At 40.9% G+C, this 18,257-nt stretch overlaps 1 protein-coding gene across 1 annotated transcript in view; it reads left to right on the forward strand.

The window, feature by feature from the left end:
- SPMIP7 (sperm microtubule inner protein 7) overlaps positions 1-18,257 on the forward strand; it is a 262,293-nt gene that overhangs the window by 181,605 nt on the left and 62,431 nt on the right. The window contains exons 4-5 of the mRNA XM_085606619.1: positions 1,938-2,076; positions 4,276-4,343. Coding sequence (XP_085462745.1) covers positions 1,938-2,076; positions 4,276-4,343 — 207 coding nt within the window. The remainder of the gene's footprint in view (positions 1-1,937; positions 2,077-4,275; positions 4,344-18,257) is intronic.

An 18,257-nucleotide genomic window follows, 5' to 3' on the forward strand; every position in this document is an offset into this window, starting at 1 on the left:
AAATAACATAACAGTGTTGACTACACAGTCAACACTGAGGGGAGTTCAAATTGTGCACTGCATGTACCATGATGCAAAGGAGAAAACTTTTCTGGGTTATGATGTGTCTCGCCATACCCTTTTCCCTGCCCAAACAGTTTTTCATGACCTTCTCTACTATTTATCGCTCATTCCTAATTTTCTTTTTTGTAAAAATTGCTATCCGTCCCATTGATTACACTTTATCCGGCCCCAGCCGGAGAGTATGGCCCTAGCCGGAGAGTATGCTCCGGGTACGGATATTCCGGCCCGAGTGCGGACGTAAAGTTAGGAGTCATAAGTGCATTCTGTGAATAACAAAAATCGTAAGTGCCTTCTGTGAATACCAAAAGTAGTTAGTTTAGGATTTTGTCTTAGACTAGTTCTGTGAATCGGCCCCTTTGTGATGATAGTTCACATGTTTCACTGCTGTTACAAAGTTCGGTGCAGATTCATTAGGACTAAAAACAGAACCAAGCATGCCATGGTATGGATTTCTTTACTTGTGAGTTCAGTATCTCAGGAAAGAGTCTTTATTCAGCACAGATCCCCATCACTAGGGTGATGAAGATAATTGAGTTGTAGAGTGGATAAACAACCTATTATTGATGAAAATCTATAAAGCCAAATGTGTTTCAACAGCCATGTATTGAGCCGGAAGAGGGTTTCGCTGATGTAAATCTCTACATTAAGTCGAGAATGTCTTCTTGAGATATTTATTAGCGGTCCCCAATAGTACAGCAACATATATTTGCCACGCGGAACTCGGACTTCCGTATTTATTAGAGTTAATTAAAATACAGTGTTTTGGCTCAACCACCATCTTTAACTGCAATGTGATAAATGACTGTGTCAAGTTGCAACGGGTGTCTCGCATCCCATGGCTTAAATACGTCAAAAACGTTACGGCCGACCTGGGATGCCCATAATACTTTTCCAACCTGGCCAGCATTACTTTAATCTCGAGGAAATCCCTAAAGATTGCTTGCATGGATCACCTGGAGACTATTAGATTCTCTACTAACATAATTAAACCATCTGTTACAGAGAACCAATTGCTACTAATAGAGCCAGGGGTGCAACCCTATCTAACAATCGTAAAGGGAGGCTATGACAGGATGTTGTTGACTCGCTTTCGCTTAGGCAATTTTTATAGATTGATATTGTTCCCAAATATGAATGACTGGTCTAGTTTTTTATGCCCCTGTCCATGTGATGACATATCTGCCCAGTCCACTATACATACCTTGTTCTTCTGTAAATGTTATACCTTACGACGGAAAAGATGAAGTATTTATCATTCATCTAACTAAATACATGAAGGGCGTGATCAGAAGCAGAAAAACAATGTAGTTTTAATATATGATGTTTACTTTTATCCAGCATGATTGTATCTTCAGATTTAGCATGTTAATGGACGTATAAGATATGATGCTTACTTTTATGTATTGTGCTTTTATGATTTAACTGTTTAAATCAAATTAAGCTTATTTTGAATTGAATTGAGTTGTAAAGTGTGCAACCCTCACTGCCCCAGCTGGTAAGGGAATAGCACACTGGGGCTAGGCCCAGACCCACAAATTTCATAATCCTACATTTCAGAGTATAAAAGCTTTCATGAGAGTGTTGTGGTAAGTTATGGAATTCAAGTAATTGGTGTTTACTCAACTATGGAGTGTTTACATAGGACTGCTGGTGTTCCAGGATTTGTTTTTGTTATTTGTGTATTCAGATTTGCAGTGACAAAAATGTCAGGCCCTTTAAACTTGCTTCATGATTTTAAAGATGGTGTCTGGTTTCAAAAGATGAACTTTGAATGAATTAACATTGAACCATACTTTGAAAGAAAAGTCTCATAGCTTCTGAAGTAGGTTTCTGCTTTGAGCTAACAAAATTAACTGTCTGTTACTTTTGCCTAGGGCATATGCAGACGTTTTTTGGGACAATAAACTGCCACCAAAAATCACACCACCTGCTTTAACAATAGAGACGGCAGCAGATCCTGTATGGCATAGTCAGATGGTAGAGAAATATGGCTCCAAAAAGGAAATGTGGCAAGTAAGTAAATCGTTTATACTGGTCAGAGTCCTCCGGTGAGTTCCATGCCGCCTTCTTTTGTTAAATATTCTATTCAGGTTTTTTAGATTCTAAGAAGAAGTGGGCAAGGGACGCCAGGAGGTATTTTTAAAGCTACATCAGCTCATTAAAATGTAATGCACAATACTTAGCACTCTGCAGTGGCTCATAAGACACAGAAGTAGAATTTGTATCCTGTGATGAAAATGAATGAAATAAAGCTTATTAAGTGCAACTGCTTCCCCAAAAAGCCATAGTGGTACTAGTCTGAGATACCAAGCACTGTACCAGTAATGAATAAAATATAGAGGAAAGCTGGGTAAAAAGAGGCAGGATGAAGGAAACCTACGGAAGGGAAAACAACCAGGTCTTTAATAGCTTTCTGAAGGTGTACTCATTTTCTTCCTGTCTCAAGGAAATAGGGAGCTGGTTCCAAGCTTTGGCTCCTTGAACTGAAAAGGATCTCCTAACTCTAGTACTCAACCTAGTTTAGGAACACACAGAAGCTTAGTGTTAGTGGATCTTACAGTCCTCTGGGTGCAGTAATGCGTGAATCTGTCAGAGAGGACTTTGTGACATTTTTCTGAAAGGCTGTAAAGATGGTGGCCAAGGATTTAAACAGGATATGGTTTCTGCAAAGGAAGCCAGTGAGGTTCCCTCAGGCGGTACGATACAGAATTTATTTGAGGTAGTTTGAGCACAAGTCTAGCCGCAGCATTTTGCAGAGCCTACAGTCTATTGACCCGAGATAAAGACTATTGCATTAGTCAATCCTGGAAGTTATTAATGTGTGAACCGCTGTTAAGGGACCCGCACGTTTAAAGAATTTGGCCCCTTACCTGAAATCAGCATACATGACTCAGTTTCCTGTCTGCAAGAAATGATTAAAACTATCTCAGTGCAGCCAAAGAGTCCAATTTTGGGCATTGTGCTGTAGTAGTGAAGTATGACGCCTTATTGAATGCCACTGACAGATCTTAAAGTTTCAGGAGGGAATTCTGACCAGTGTCAAGAGATTTTGTTCATGAATTCAGAAACTTTGAGAAGGGCTGACTTGATGGAATGCCAAAGTCTAAACCCTGATTGAACGGCTAAACCGATCAAGATATTTCATGGGTTGTGAATTTATTACATTGTCCAATATTTTGGCCTGGGCTGAAAGCAAAGAAATTGGTCTTTAGTTAAGTAAGATTTTAGGATCTGCTGATGGCTTCGTCAGCAGGGATTTGACCTTGACCTACTTTCATATTTGATTTATGGATACACCATAAATCGTTAGAGCACGCCCCAGTACATCGTTTCAGAATTTTGATCCCAAGATCTTTCTTTATCAAACAAAATGAGTTCCAAAGAACGTGAAAATAATTGTCACTGCGTATTTTCAATTTACTGTTATGATTTGTGATTGAATTGGAATAAGCATCAGACCGTATAATCTCTCCCCTGTTATAATGTTAGGGCCTTTTTCACCTGCTTTCTTAAGAAAAACATGCAACATAGCATAGCACAGTTTACAGGAATCTGTTTAAAATTTGAGGAATATGATGCTTGTTTCATGTTATGAATGAGTATATAAGTTTGTTTTAACAATATCCTTTTTTAAGCATGTGGCTGAAATCAGGACAGGTTCTGGTCCCTGTATCTAAGCTGGAAACTGTATATGGTCATCAAATTAAGAGCAGGAACTCACTTGAGCAACACAAATTTGCTATGTCAACATAGCCTAGGCCCCTAATTTGTATTTTAGTTCGGAAACATTATTGTGCATTGATAAATCCTGTGCCATACTGATTACGTACATGCACACCAGCCTATCCAATAGCACGTTCATATTGTACTGGCCACACATAAATTCCTTCTCTTTTGGGATCTACAAATATCACTGAAACAACTCGCCCTCGTCTTTGCCCTTTTCCACAAAGTGGGAAAATCTCTTATCTATAAAGCTGGCTGTCAGTGGTTGCTGGTGTGTGCTCTTTTGTATTCTGATCCATTCAAACATTATTCATGAAGTGCTTTGGGATGAAGATACCCAGCTACAGTTTGAGTAGAGATACAGCGCATGGCGCAGGGGAGATCAGCTGAATGGTATTTTTCTTTATTGATGAGTTCCATGACTGAATTGCAAATAAATGCACATCTATTTTATCGTTACCATCTCACCTGTTTACATTTCTTTAGGAAATAGGGGGTCTTTGGGACAGATTTCAAACAAGAAGACCTCTCAAAACCATCAGACCAGTTACTTTGTAAGTAGCATTTCTTTCTATAATAGCTTTTTTGGTTACAAATGTGTATCTTATCTTATATGTTTAATACCAGGTAGTAACAATTATTTTAATATCCTGTCGCCAAATAGAGACTTTCTATAACTGCTTTTTATAAAAAAAACAAAAACAGTGTGTAACTCCAGAGGGCTGTCCTTATTACCCCTCAAATTAACATAAGATATTCTTTTGTGTCTATCTCCATTTCCTATCTTTGCTCAACTCGTTTTCATCAGCCCAACAAATATTCTATTCACTATTGCCTTCTTACAGTCTGCCATTGGCATCAATTTGGGTTGCTGTTGCTCCAATGACTTTGCCTATGGTACCCCTGGTCCTCTCGTGTTACGACTGGTCTCTGGAGTCGAAAAGGCATCAGCAGGTCCAAGCACCCTGGAGAAACCTATAAGCCATGTTACTTTTGTAGCTTCCATTGGTTGCCCTTTCACACAGCCCTTTCGTGACAGGGCCAACTAGCATAGGACACCTTAGCAACTGTGGGTGGGGCCTTGAGTATCACTGCTGGGCATGATGCCGGTTGCCTGTCCTACATGGCAGTGATCACCTGAAGCCTTTCCCATCTGCTAACCCCACTGATTGACTGCCTAGACTGGCTCTCCAAATACCTAATTGCTGGACTCTGGCCCATTGGCGTTCTACTATGTGGCCCCTCGTTCCAGCAGTCATCTTTACTCTTCTGGTTTCCGTCACCATCTCATTTTAAGGGTTAGGTTGAGCCTTGTATTTGTATCTCTGTGTGTTGTTGACAACTCTACCTCTTCTTTATTTTTTATTAATTTTTTCATTCACTCAGGTTATATATTTTTTGTATTCTTTTTTATATTCAGTTTTTGGTTAGTAACTGTGCCATCTTGTACAAGTCTTTAAAAACTCTTTGATGAAAAGGCTATGATTCAATTAAAATAAATAAAAACGTAGATAAATAAGTAAAGAAATAATAACTGGAGACTGTTGATGGGTGAAAGATAGGACAAGGTGTCAATCAAGCAATGCAATCAAGGAGACCCAGTAGGAGATGTCAATCATGCTACCTATGTAATTTTAGTGAGCTGACGTCCGTGCAGCTAGCACTGCCCTCCCACAGATTTACACACGTGAAAGGGGATAACCACTTATAACTCCACAGCTTAGTGAATGACAGAAATAAACCCATGATGCAAAAGGCTGCAGATATACCCTAGTGAGTACAGACTCAAGAGACCAAAGCATTTATAGAAGTTGTGCTCTGCAAATGCAGGCTAAAATAAAGTAACCTAACAAGTCAACAAAAGATAGTGTGTTCACATGCAACAAACTGGCCATAAACTTCACAATGCCTTGCTGCTGCTTTTAGTGATACACTTATTTTAATCTCCACTAATAGGATTTGAGAGCCAAGAAGTTATTTTATCACTGTATTATACCCTAGTCTGGGCATCTTAATTGCATTGTGTTCACCTTTAGGCACAAGACACGATCAACATGATATTAATTTGTTGGAACGGATTATCGCTAAGTCACCACATCAAACCAAGAAATTTGGGATTTAAGTAACGATCAGAGGTCCAGCCCTGCATGGTAGCTTTCTTTCTGGAGAAGAAGGCTGTGCTATATACGAATAAATAAATGAGACCTATCTGTGGCTGTTTTGAAATCTGTGCAGCCCAGAGTAATGAAGTGATTACTGGACTGAGGACCATAGGGAAGAAATGAAATCACTATCACTGTAGGACATTTATTACTCTTAAGACACTTTACTTAGTTTCTGTTAATAGGTGGATCCTCACATCATGATATTTGAGGACATTAAGTAATGTGTTTCTTTTGATATTTAAGTAAAAAACACTGTCAGTTTTGTTATAGCTATGTTCCAATTGATCACTGGCAGGCACCTCCCTCTATAAAATCCATAACTCCGAAAGAATTTGAAATCAATTGACCTTTTTGTTTTTGTTCAACAATACCAAGGGCCCATTTAAAACGTACTCTGGGCCCTGTTCACAAAGTAAATGTGCATGTGTTTAATTACTCATGAGTTAACTTATTACTGTGTCTAATTTTAACTTAACATAAATTTGCTTTTCTCCATATCCAAATGTAAAGTTAGTAGTAGGTGCAGGTTTACATGTTTCCACCCTCAAAACAGACGGTGGAGCATGCTAGAACAGGATTTATGAGTGTAAAGTTACTAGTAGTAGATCTCCCCATGATACAATATAGGGAAATTTAATGTTATACTTTTAAAAACAAGTATAAAAAATGTGTTATTGTAAAATAAAAAATATAAATTATTTGAAATATTTATTATTCACCTGGAACTTAAACAAATAATGTTACAGCACAATTACTTATTCAATTAAATGTTTTAAATAATTAAATAAATAAAATATATTAATTTAGTTTAGAATTATTATTTAAAATGATTTTCAAAAATCCAAAATATTTAATTGCTAATTAGTAACATTTTAAAAATCGATTTGTTTAATTTATTTTAATTAATTACATTTTTAATTAAAATTTCTATTTTTTACTTTTTAAAAAAAGATTAGTTTATTAAATTTTAAATGAAATAATGTTACATTGAAAATATGTGTAGCTGTAAATTAAAATTAGATTTGTTTTATTTAACATTATTTTCTATGGGGTGATCTTTTAGGACCCTGCCTCCAGTGTTTTATCTGGGAGTATATTGCAGTAAGCATGAGAGGCCATGTGTGGTGCTACTCTTACTCCAAGGCTGGGCTGGAGTACATTTACAACTGTTTTGGGTCCCTTTTGACTACAGTACCTTGAGAAGTGCAGTTTGTGAATAGCAATGGTCTGACTCTTTTGTGGGTGGGTGTTTGTATTTGCATATCTCTCCCTAAAAACGTGCTTACAACTCCTCCTTAACTCCCGATCACCTCCCTATTTTCTAGCCACTCCCCCATGTTCCTCCCACACTTAATTTTAAAACGTATACATACATGTGTGCAGACCTCCACAACTAGGGTAGAGCGCTCCTCATATTAATGATTAAGGAGGCGGATATGTAGTTCTTTGCACATAGGTTTCTGAATAGCATTTTATAGTATATGACTAGTACTATTTTATAAGAACTAAACATGCCATAAAGTGCAGTTTGTGGATTGGCTCCTCTGTTTGTAAGTTAACTCTACCCTCGCAAATAACAATTTATTATAATCTGAATCATTGGCTTTTCAGTCGTAAATTAATTTACTCACTCAGATTTCCCTGTAAGTAAAACAACTCTTCTGCTTTAGGAGGTCTTCAGGGTGGGAATGACGTGGAGGTTTGTGCACACCCATAAGCCTACACATATGTGGTCATGCACAAACAATTTTCTTCCCCTCCCTACCCCCTTGAAAAAAGTAGAATTACTTCTGTTAGAATGAACTTAGCAAGTACATCTGTAGTTGCACAGGTGTTTTATTCAGTGAGAAATATGCATTTGCATATTTTAGTATTGCAAAGAAAATACATTAATAAAGGTATTCGAGGTGTATGCCTGGAAACTTGAATCTATCGGACATTTCTTGCACACTTCTAGTAAGTTCGTAATTTCGGAGAACTAGCAGCCGTGTGAGGCTTTATTACAGATTTACAACTTTATTGTGTGTCAGGTTGCAAATATCTAAAAAAGTCAATGACAATATTAACGTAAAAATGATTGAATGTGTGATGGCGCTCGTTCCTACATAACGGTCAGAGAGCTTCAGTTTTTTTTTAGCCATGACCCACACAGTCCCTGTTTAGCCAAAAGTAAAAAGGGAGTGCAATGGGCTGATACCTACACCTTGAAGAAGCCTTTTTCTGTACTTTTCCCTAAAATAGTAAAACAGACAGCTTTGCTACATGGGCTGCTCTTTCGACTAGAAGAAAAACATTTCGCCAGCTGTATTTCACAGAGAGCGAAATAGTTTTTCTGTCTGCAGGCGGAACCTATTTTGGATTTCATGATTGGGAACAAGACGGAAGCAGTTAATAAGAGATTTTCCATTTTTCTTCATCATTTTTATGGCATTAGCTGAACTTGGGGAATTTGGGGGCATATCATCAAGGGCAGGTGATATAATTATCGCCGCTTTTGCGGCCGTTTTCGGCCGCAAAGCGGCGATAATTCTATTGCATTATTTGCAAGGACACATAAGCGCGTGTTTCCTTGTTTCAGCTCCCGTTTTGTTCACGCCTCACTTTGCATCTCTAATGAGATGCAAAGGAGGCGTGCCTGACAAAACACCATGGGAAAATATCGCTATCCCAGCTTTGTGATATCATCAACGAGGGGTAGCGATATCTTAAATCCCGTTAACTATGCCTTAACGCAGGAATTTAACTTCTGTTAAATTCCTGACGAACCCATTGCTAACATGGGAGGTGGATTATGGTGATACGACCACAGGGTCGTATCACCAAGGCTATCTCCGTTTTGGGTGACACATCGCTGGTTTTCCAGCGATGTTGGCCCATTTCCTTGGAATATTATCGCCCTGGAGTAAAGCATTGTTAATAACGCGTTACCAGGGTGATAAATTCCTGAGATAGACGGCGATAAATAAACAAGCGCTAAGTGCGCTTTGCGTTTATTTATCGCCGTCCTAGTAAATATGTCCCTTTGGCCTTAATGCATTCTCCACGGAGAAAAGTATCTGCTGCATCCTTTTATGAACCCTTCTCGGGAAAATGAAAAGCACTGTATTTGCTGTCCTGATAATGTCTTCACACTCAAACACACAAAATGAAAATGGAGAAATGTTTGCAAATAGGCCAAACCACCGGTGATCACTCTGGGTAGCATTATATCTCACTCTAGACAGAGACCAGCCTAATGCAAATCAGTACTGACCCTGCTCTCCATGGGAACTGTCTATCCCAAACTGCCAGCTAGGACTCCCTTTCAGAAAGGAAAACAAACAACCCCAGCACAACAATGGCTTTGCTAGGCCTCGTCACAGAGTAATAGCATGGAACCTATGGCACAGCAGGCAAAGAAGCCACATCTAGCAATAGCCTAGCTCATTTAGGATGTGAAATCGAATAGTCCAAAGTTGATGGGAGAAATGCGGGCAAATAGTCCAAACCACCCTCAATCTCTCTAGGTAGCATTCTAACCCATCGTTTTTAGCCCACTGTGCCACCCTAGGCAGTTACATGCCTAATGCAAATCTGTACCGACCCTGCCGTCTATAGGATATAGTTTTCCCCGACCTCTCAGGTGAGGTCCTCTCCAGAAGGAAACACGCAATCTCAGACCAGTTTCAGCCTTGTTGAGCCATGATACTTTGAATGTGTGCACGTTATGAATAAAACACAATATACATAATCTTATTTTCCAAAGGAACATGTCATTCTCCTCATCATGGATAATCTAACATGAGACAAATTTGTCACCATTAAATAGACAAGTAAACTAGGAAAAGTGAGGAGAGATTGCAAGCTCTAAAGACCAATCAGATGAGTACTGAATTTCAGTTCCCTCAAAATTCCTGCTACAGATACAAAATGAAGGAGTGAAAATGGTAATGCTGCCTGTAGGAACCCAGTATTAATCAATGGGGTTACCCAGTAACATGCAGAACCTGGGGACTGTCGTGCTCCTCCATCCGATTCCTCGGGGTCGTGCTGATGCTCAAAGGGGGCCCACCTCTGAATTACCCCAAGTCTGGACAAGCAATGTTCACACAGACTATTGAGGTATTTGAGCGGGGGAAGGATAGGGTAGGAACTTCGGGGAGGGAGACCTGCGAAGGAGACAAGAAAACAGCGTCAGACCTCCTAGCTCAGTACATCCCCACAACCTATCTATACAGCCTATTTCTTCTCTATTACACTTCCTACCTGAAATAAAGAATAACGGGGTTTGTAGCGTCAGTAGAGAGCAGAGGGCGATGACAAGTTCAGAACACCTTCTAGGCAAATGAGAAAACAATAGAGGATACAATGTTTAGGGATGGCTTCATGTTCCGCTTCCCCTCCCTTCTTTGTAGCATTCTTATGAACCTTTAAATAAAGCGCCCAACCCTGCACCTACCCAGGTTCTCTGTCTATTTTCCTGATTTGCCAAAGTTAACCCTTACCGACGGATCTCTCTTCTCAAGGACGCTAAAGAAAGAATAACCAAACGACAACAAAATCAAGGGTTGTTCTGCACCACAGGTTATATATGTACAAAGGCGTCACTTACTTCCACGTTGGTGAGGTGCTAGCGGAAGTGTTTCGCGGGTGCGTTTTCTTCCCTTGCATGAGACCGAGGAAGCTGTGTGGTCTCTCCAACAAGGGAAAAAGCAACCCAAGCACCATTAAAGGCACCTACACTCCCCTGCAAGAAACAACAGACCTATGTGTTTCCTCCAACAGGGGAGTCTGGCGAAGAGGGCGGTGTACTCACCGCCGAGTTATTGCTGTAGGTGTTGAGAGGCTGATCTGAGCGAGAGCGCTCACTAAGGTTCCCCTGTTCGAGACCGCAAGTCCTGCGCGTCTCAGCCAACAGAGGAAGGCACGGAGGAAAACACGGGGAGCTTGTCACCGCATTGATCCAGAACGAAGGAACGACAAAGACCTGAGGAACACCCTAAATCCTTGGTGATCCCAGGAACATCCAAAGGAGTATGAAGACCGCTACACCGGAAGAATAATCGGCAGCGTCTTCAGGCGGCTGCCGTCTTTATTCTTTCCGTCTACAACGTCCGCGTCACATGTGACGTGAACCGCGCGGCATGCCAGGAAATGTCGTTTTCTTGCCCCCCGTGCGTTTCCGTGCACGGAGGGCAGATCGCGTAACCCCTTACGAACCTGACAGGGACAATGTCATTAAACGAACAGTGGTTCTGCCACAACACACTTTATAAAAATGTATCTTATATCCCCTTATACCGTGTTATACACTAAATGTTTGAAAAAAGATGTCTAAACACATACTCAAGAAAAAATGTACAAATTAATCGTATTGCTGGAATCAAATTTAAACTTTATATGGTAAAGAATCATATGTTATTCTGAAGCAAGACATCATATATCAATTCAAAAACAAAGCATATAAAATGAAGTGAATTGTACAGTTACCACAACATAATACAATAGATACATGGATTATTTACATGACAAACAATTGCATATAAATAGAGCGTGAAAACATGATGTTAGTCTCAGTATGACTTAAGGTTGTATTCCTTATTATTTGTAATGGTCAAGGTGGACTAGCGCTTCTAAACGAGCGTTGACGGTTCGACCCCTGTATTATCGTGCAAGATGAAAGACATCAACTAGGGTCTTCATCAGGACAAAACAAATATAGCCTGTGTATAGCCTTTTAGGTTCCACAAGGGAAACCAATAGTAGAGAAGACGGCTTAATCAATTGCCTCTTCCTAGGGATCATGAGTAGCTCCCAATTAATTAGAAGCGAAAGAAGGTACCCAGCAAGCACAAAGGGAAGCATAAAGCACACAAAATTCCCACCCTGCATAAACACACCCATTTACCATGATCAAATCAAAGCTGTTAACCATGACACAGTACAAAGTTCCATTTTAGGCACCTGGTTGTGTATTTGAGGCCCCTGGATTTTTTAATCTGGTTCTTTGTAATCACTGAAAACATGAAGCCATTTAATGTATGGTAATGCTTTGGCCAGCAATTTGGCCTGGAGTGCCAGTCTGTGAACGTATTTACTATATATTTACTAATGTAACTTTGCACAAATGTATTTCTAAAAACATTTACCTGATAATTGAGAGTTTACTTATTCCAGCAAGAGTTCTGAGACAGATAAATTATTCTTTCTTTCCGAGCAGGTCCCCCAAAAGCAATACAATGTGGCTGTACAAACAACATGTATCACTAATTTACCTCCTCCTGACATAAGCGTGTTTCAGGTCATATCACTAACCTGAACCAATTGACCTGTGTTAACTTGGATGAAGGCAGAGGCCTTCTCATGGATCTGTAACTTCATATCTGCCCTCTTTTCATGAGATGATCAACTATTCTCTCAGTGGACACTGTAGCAGCAATGATCTCCAGTTATATCAGGGTTCAAGTGTCTGACTTGGCTCAGATGATGTACACCAGTTCTCCAGGAAATATATCTTCTTCCTTTATCATTTTCTTGACATGTTACTGTTTGATCTGTCAGCCTTAGGATGGTCTTCCCCCAAACATTTTTGCCCTCTTACCTTCTCTTTTTTCTGAGTCGTTTTGTTAGCCAGTGCTAAGGTCTGTGTGCTTCTCCCCTAAACATAGTAACATTGGTGTATACATAATTGGCATATTTAATTTCCTAATAAGTCCCTTGTAAAGTGGTATTTCATATACCCAGGGCCTGTACATTAAATGCTACTAGTGGATCTGCAGCACTGATAGTGCCATCAACACAAGTAGCTTTTGAAACCTGTCTCAGGTCTGCCACTGCAGGACCTGTGAGTGCAGTTTACTGTCATCTCGAGTTGCCATTTAAAAAGCCTTTGCCAAGCTTATTTATTATACACAAGTTACTCCTAAGGTAGAACCTAGGTAGCCCATGGGCTAGGTTTCTGTTTAAGTAAAAGGTAGGACAGGTGCTTTTACGTTTTGCATATCCTGGTAGTAAAAAATACCTAAATTCATTTTCACTTCTGTGAGGCCTACTCCTCTTGTAGGTTAACATTGGGAATTCCTTAATACTGTCTCGATTGTCGTTTTATTCTCAGGGCCGTGCCGATGCTCAGAGGAGTCCACCTCTCAAAAGCCCCAAGTCTGGATTATATAATGACACAGTCTCTTGGAATGGTCAAGTGGGGGAAGGAAAGGCTAGGGACTGCAGGGAGGGAGATCTATAAATGATAAGAGAGAGTAGTAAGATACCCTTTACGTACAATAGCCACTTATTAAAATCAGCAGGTGAAATGTAGAAGTGTGTATGATCTATAATGAGCTACCTGTAAATGAAAATAATCAACCCTATAACAGGAGAGATGAGAGGGTGTATTCAGGATTCCAACATGAATGCTGTAACGGGGAAACAACAACATGGAAAGTTTTAATGAACACCCCTTTCCATAGATAAAGCCTGTTCAATGCCAGTAACAATACGAAACTCCTTGACCAACACGTCTACCCTTATTAGCAGGCTGGAATGAACCAAAGGGGACCATAGCGTCAGACTTCCAATCACCCACTACTGACCCCCCCCCCCTGTTAAAGAACAGAAGAAAGCACAAAAGAAAATGCCACTGCTTAGTATCTTTGTTCTTGATGTAACTCCAGGAATATCAAGGCAGCTGAGTACTAGGAATGTATCACACTGTATAAGTTCCAAGCCCTGAAGTGCAGGCTTCCAACAATTAAACAGTGAACAAAAATGGGAGTTTCTCCACTCCCTAAGATTAAGGCAGCAGGGTACTTAGAATATATCAGGCTGTAATATCTCAAAGCCTGAAGGGCACCCCTCCAATAAAAACACAAGAACAATATGGGAGTTTCTTCACTCCCTCCTCTTCAATTAAATGTTCAAAGAAAATCTCCTCCGCATGAGTTGCTAGGAAAGGACTCGCCAACCAAGGAAATGTAAGCACGTCCTTACTCTTTTCAGGGAGAGTGGGTGGAGGGGTAAGCATAGGCTTCTCTAGATATATCCCAATAAGCTTCTCCTCCGTATGAGACTGCAAACTCCAGACTCGCCGACGGTGGAAAAAGCTGTGGTTATCCGAAAGCCCCGCAAATCACAAGGTACTTGAGGAAAAGCAAATGTTGGTGCTACAAGCACCCTTACCGGACCTCGATCTCTGTATGAAAATCCATAAGTCGCAGGAAAACACAAATAATCGGCAGTCCTGTGGATACTTCTTCCAGCTATATCCCGGTTTCCTGATGACACGTACAAGACTGCGTGATACGTCAGGAGCGTGAGGAACGACGGTAATTGGAGTTCCCGATACACAGGAGTGACTCTCTCTCTGACTCCCGCTACAGCCTGTCAGTGTACAGCGGGACAATGCGACCTGACAAATACACTTTTAAGCTGTAGTTCCTGATCAGAAAGGAGTAGCTCTGTCATGCTTTATATATTTGGAATGATAATAATAAATCATCCTTACTGGTACATTTGGATTTAACAATACTGTTTTTGGAATGCCACTTTTACACATTTCTCTTATCTTACAGCTATGTGTGCCAGCAGCCTGTCTCCAATACACATCTGGGGTAGATGACATCTGCACTTTGTGCATTTCTGCTAGACAGCCACAAACACAGGAAGTTTAGGCTTGTCTCAATAGTCATTGCATTCTGAGAGCTCTTCCTGGGCAGGAAGGGGGGGAGGGGCTCACACTTACACTTGAATAGTCAGTGACCTGTCCCCACATAAAGGACTGAATACTCCCTACTGATAGTCTGGAGCCAGGGCTGGGAAGGAAGGGCTTCTGTGCACTTCAAATACCCTTCTTTGAAGTCACCCCACACTTCAAAGGCACAACTGAGTATAAGTACTGGAGCTCTGACCCCTACAAATTGGACACTTCTAGACCTGCAACTGGACCCTGTCAGAAGAACTACTGTGCTGCATCAAGGACTGACACTCTGCTGGACTGCTGACCTAGAAGGCCTGCTTTTCTCTTGCACTGTCCTGCTGCCCTCTGAGCCTGCTGAGGAGAGCTGGACTCTTCCTTTCACCCAAGTGATCCAAGGGCTTGTTGGCTTGCCTCCCATTGCTTGAGACTCAGGGGTATCAAAGTCTCTCCCCCTGCTCCTGTACATGGTTCACTGGAAGTGGACTCAGATCCTTGACCCAGAGAAATCAACACATCTCTAGTCTGCGTGTAGCAGAATTGGTGCATCGACTCTGTTGCTGGAGTAGAATCAGTGAATCACGCTCGGAACAGCTTCATTGCATCCAGAATTGCCACTTTTGAACCAACGCACCACCGCCACTGTGTGGAGAACATCGACACATCGAACCTTCAGAACTGCCACACTCGGAACCGGTGCTTAGCTTAACTGACCGGACACATTGCCGCCACTGCGTGAAGAAAATTGCCACATCGCTCATCTGCACCCCACATCTCGCTGTTGCGACCAGGAACTAGGTACTCTGTTCAGCAGCATACAGCTTTTTTCTTTTACTTTCAGCCATGCTGCACAACAGCCATGCTGATGTACAACATGGCTGAAAAAACAGTGACGAAGCCAATAGACCTAGCATAGTTGAGACCTATTGGCTTTGCCATTGCTTGTTAATAGGGGAACCAACCACTATCTTTTTTTCCACCACAGCTATGCTTTAGCTGTCTGATATGGCTCATGTCATGAACACAGATAAATACTGACAGTAGGCTTCAGGTTTGCCCTCCTTTTATATTTTCATGAATGCAGAGTATTTTGCAGTTTTACCTTTGGAATTGGTGACTGGAAAGAGTTCCTTTCTACCATCAAACAGAGAAGCTAATGGTATTTAAAACTCTAATATCAAAATATTTCAAAGAATAGAGTTGCACTGAGAATAGAAGGCCCACTACCTGTGCGTTTTTTGGCCTATTCACACACACATACTTAATTTGGGAGGACAAACATGACAACTGCAATAACACCTGGATTTAATCTGATCTCATTGCATCATGGAAATACAAGTGACCCCTACCATAGCTACTTTCCAGATAACATGTGTTATAGGCTGCTTATGCAATGGAAACAATGATCTGGGCACTAATGATGGAGGGACCCTTCAGCATACGAGACACAGACAAATGGACATCCATGTGGTAGACTGTGTCTAAGATACGGGTCCACAGATGCTTTTAAAATACAGAATTATACTGTTACTGTTTTGTTTCTTATGTTAGTATATTGCTTTAGTTTCATTACAATATCCACTAATTGTTCATTGTAGATTCATATTTCAGCATCAAGGGCACATCACAGTTGTTACTTCCAATATGAAAGTTGAAATGTGAAGCAGCCCTACAACTTTCAAGTACTTAACCATTATGCCTTTTGTTGTGCAAGGATCTTGGATCATTGTGTCTTCTAAACAACTTCCAATAATTCTTACCCCTTTGATCAATGCCACACAAGATGCAAGTCACTCAAGGGGTAGGAGTTAAAGCTGTATATAATATCATCTCGCTGATGACGCTCAGCTATCACCTTATAAGACCTCTGCAGTGATCAATCACGTAAACTACAACCACACTTGGTGAATCAAATAACACTTTACTCACACTATCTAGCACAGCAATAACTGAGAGTCTGAATAACAAAACCTTTGCCATCAGTAGCAATGACGTACACTTCTAGCACTCCTGGCTTACTCGTGAATTAGAGGCGTAAGCCAGAAACTCACCAGATGCACTGAAATTCAGGAATAAGCCAGGAATGTCTAAAGAATAAATCACAGCTAGATCTTTGTGAATTGAGCCCTAAAATGCCCCTACATTGAGCGTGGAGGATTAATAATTGTGCAAAAAGATTGTTGAAGTGGAGTCCCACACAGCGGGATTGCCAGGAGTTCCTTGGTGGAAACGCCCCCTTTCTCCACCACTCTGCAAACGCGTCTCTTGGCACACTACTGGTTGGGGCATGACGTCCACTTTTCTCCTGGGAGGGCCAAGAAGCCTACCTGATACCATCTGAACATCCTACACAATGGGATTCCTGAGAGCTGGTCAGAGACCTAGCCCCCTTTGCCCGCCACTCTGCAAACGCGCCTACTACTTAAAAAACTATAGAAATTCACTGAAAAATATGAAGATTACAGGGATGTTACAGTTAGGAATTAGCATTTAAAAAACCTTAAAAATTCACTGAAAAATGAAAGGTTAGAAGGACTTTATAGTTAGGAATTTGCATTTAAAAAACCTCAGAAAGTCACTCAGATTTCACATGTAGAAAACGGTGAAATTCAGCCATTATACTTAATGAGCTAACTATAACTGCGCTCCCGCAATGCACTGCTTATTACCTTACATATTACATCACTCATGATATTACAAGTGACATCACTGATGACATCTCAAATTACATCACTGATGACATCATCCACAGAATCTCTGACCCCCCCCACTCAATCCTAACATAACCTTTCATACACCCACTCCAACTTCCACACTACAATTCTCAAACCCATTGACACACCCATACCAGTACTTACACACCCATTCACTGAGTCATAGGTCTACACACACATCCACTCGCTCACCCATACAGCCTTTCATACACCTGCTCACTCACTAATCCAGCCACTGACTTATCCGCTCATACACTCATGCAGCCACTCACACAGTCAGTCACCCATAGAGCTACTCACACACCTACTCACTCACCCATAGAGTCAATTACACAGCCACTTACTCACCCATACAGTTACACATACAGCCACTCACTTACTCATAGAGCTACTAACACATACTCACCTATACAGTCACTGACACAAGCTCACTCTCACAACCACCCACTCACTCATGCAGTCACTCATATACCCCAACACTTACCTATACTGCATTCATATATGCAGTTACTCACCAACATACCACTGATGCATCCACTCACTTACTGACACAGCCATACACATACTCAGTCACCAATACAGCCCCTCACACATGCACTCACTAATCCATACACCCACTCACTCATCCATATGGGCAGTCACACAACACCTTACCCACCCACACAGACACTCAGACACCCACACAGACACTCAACAACCAATCACACCCATACAGCCACTCCTGTACCCACTCTCAAACCCAGAAAGCCACTTAGACACCAACTGACACACTGATACAGACATTCACACAACCAACCACTCGCCCATACATTTACTGAGACACATAATAGGTCACTTATACAGTCAGTTACACACCCACTGAATCATCCTTACAGGCACTCATACACCCACTGATTTACCAATATCCCTTGTATGTATATT

The sequence above is a fragment of the Triturus cristatus genome, chromosome 5_2 (assembly GCF_964204655.1).
Source record: "Triturus cristatus chromosome 5_2, aTriCri1.1, whole genome shotgun sequence".
In the NCBI taxonomy this organism is placed as follows: Eukaryota; Metazoa; Chordata; class Amphibia; order Caudata; family Salamandridae; genus Triturus; species Triturus cristatus.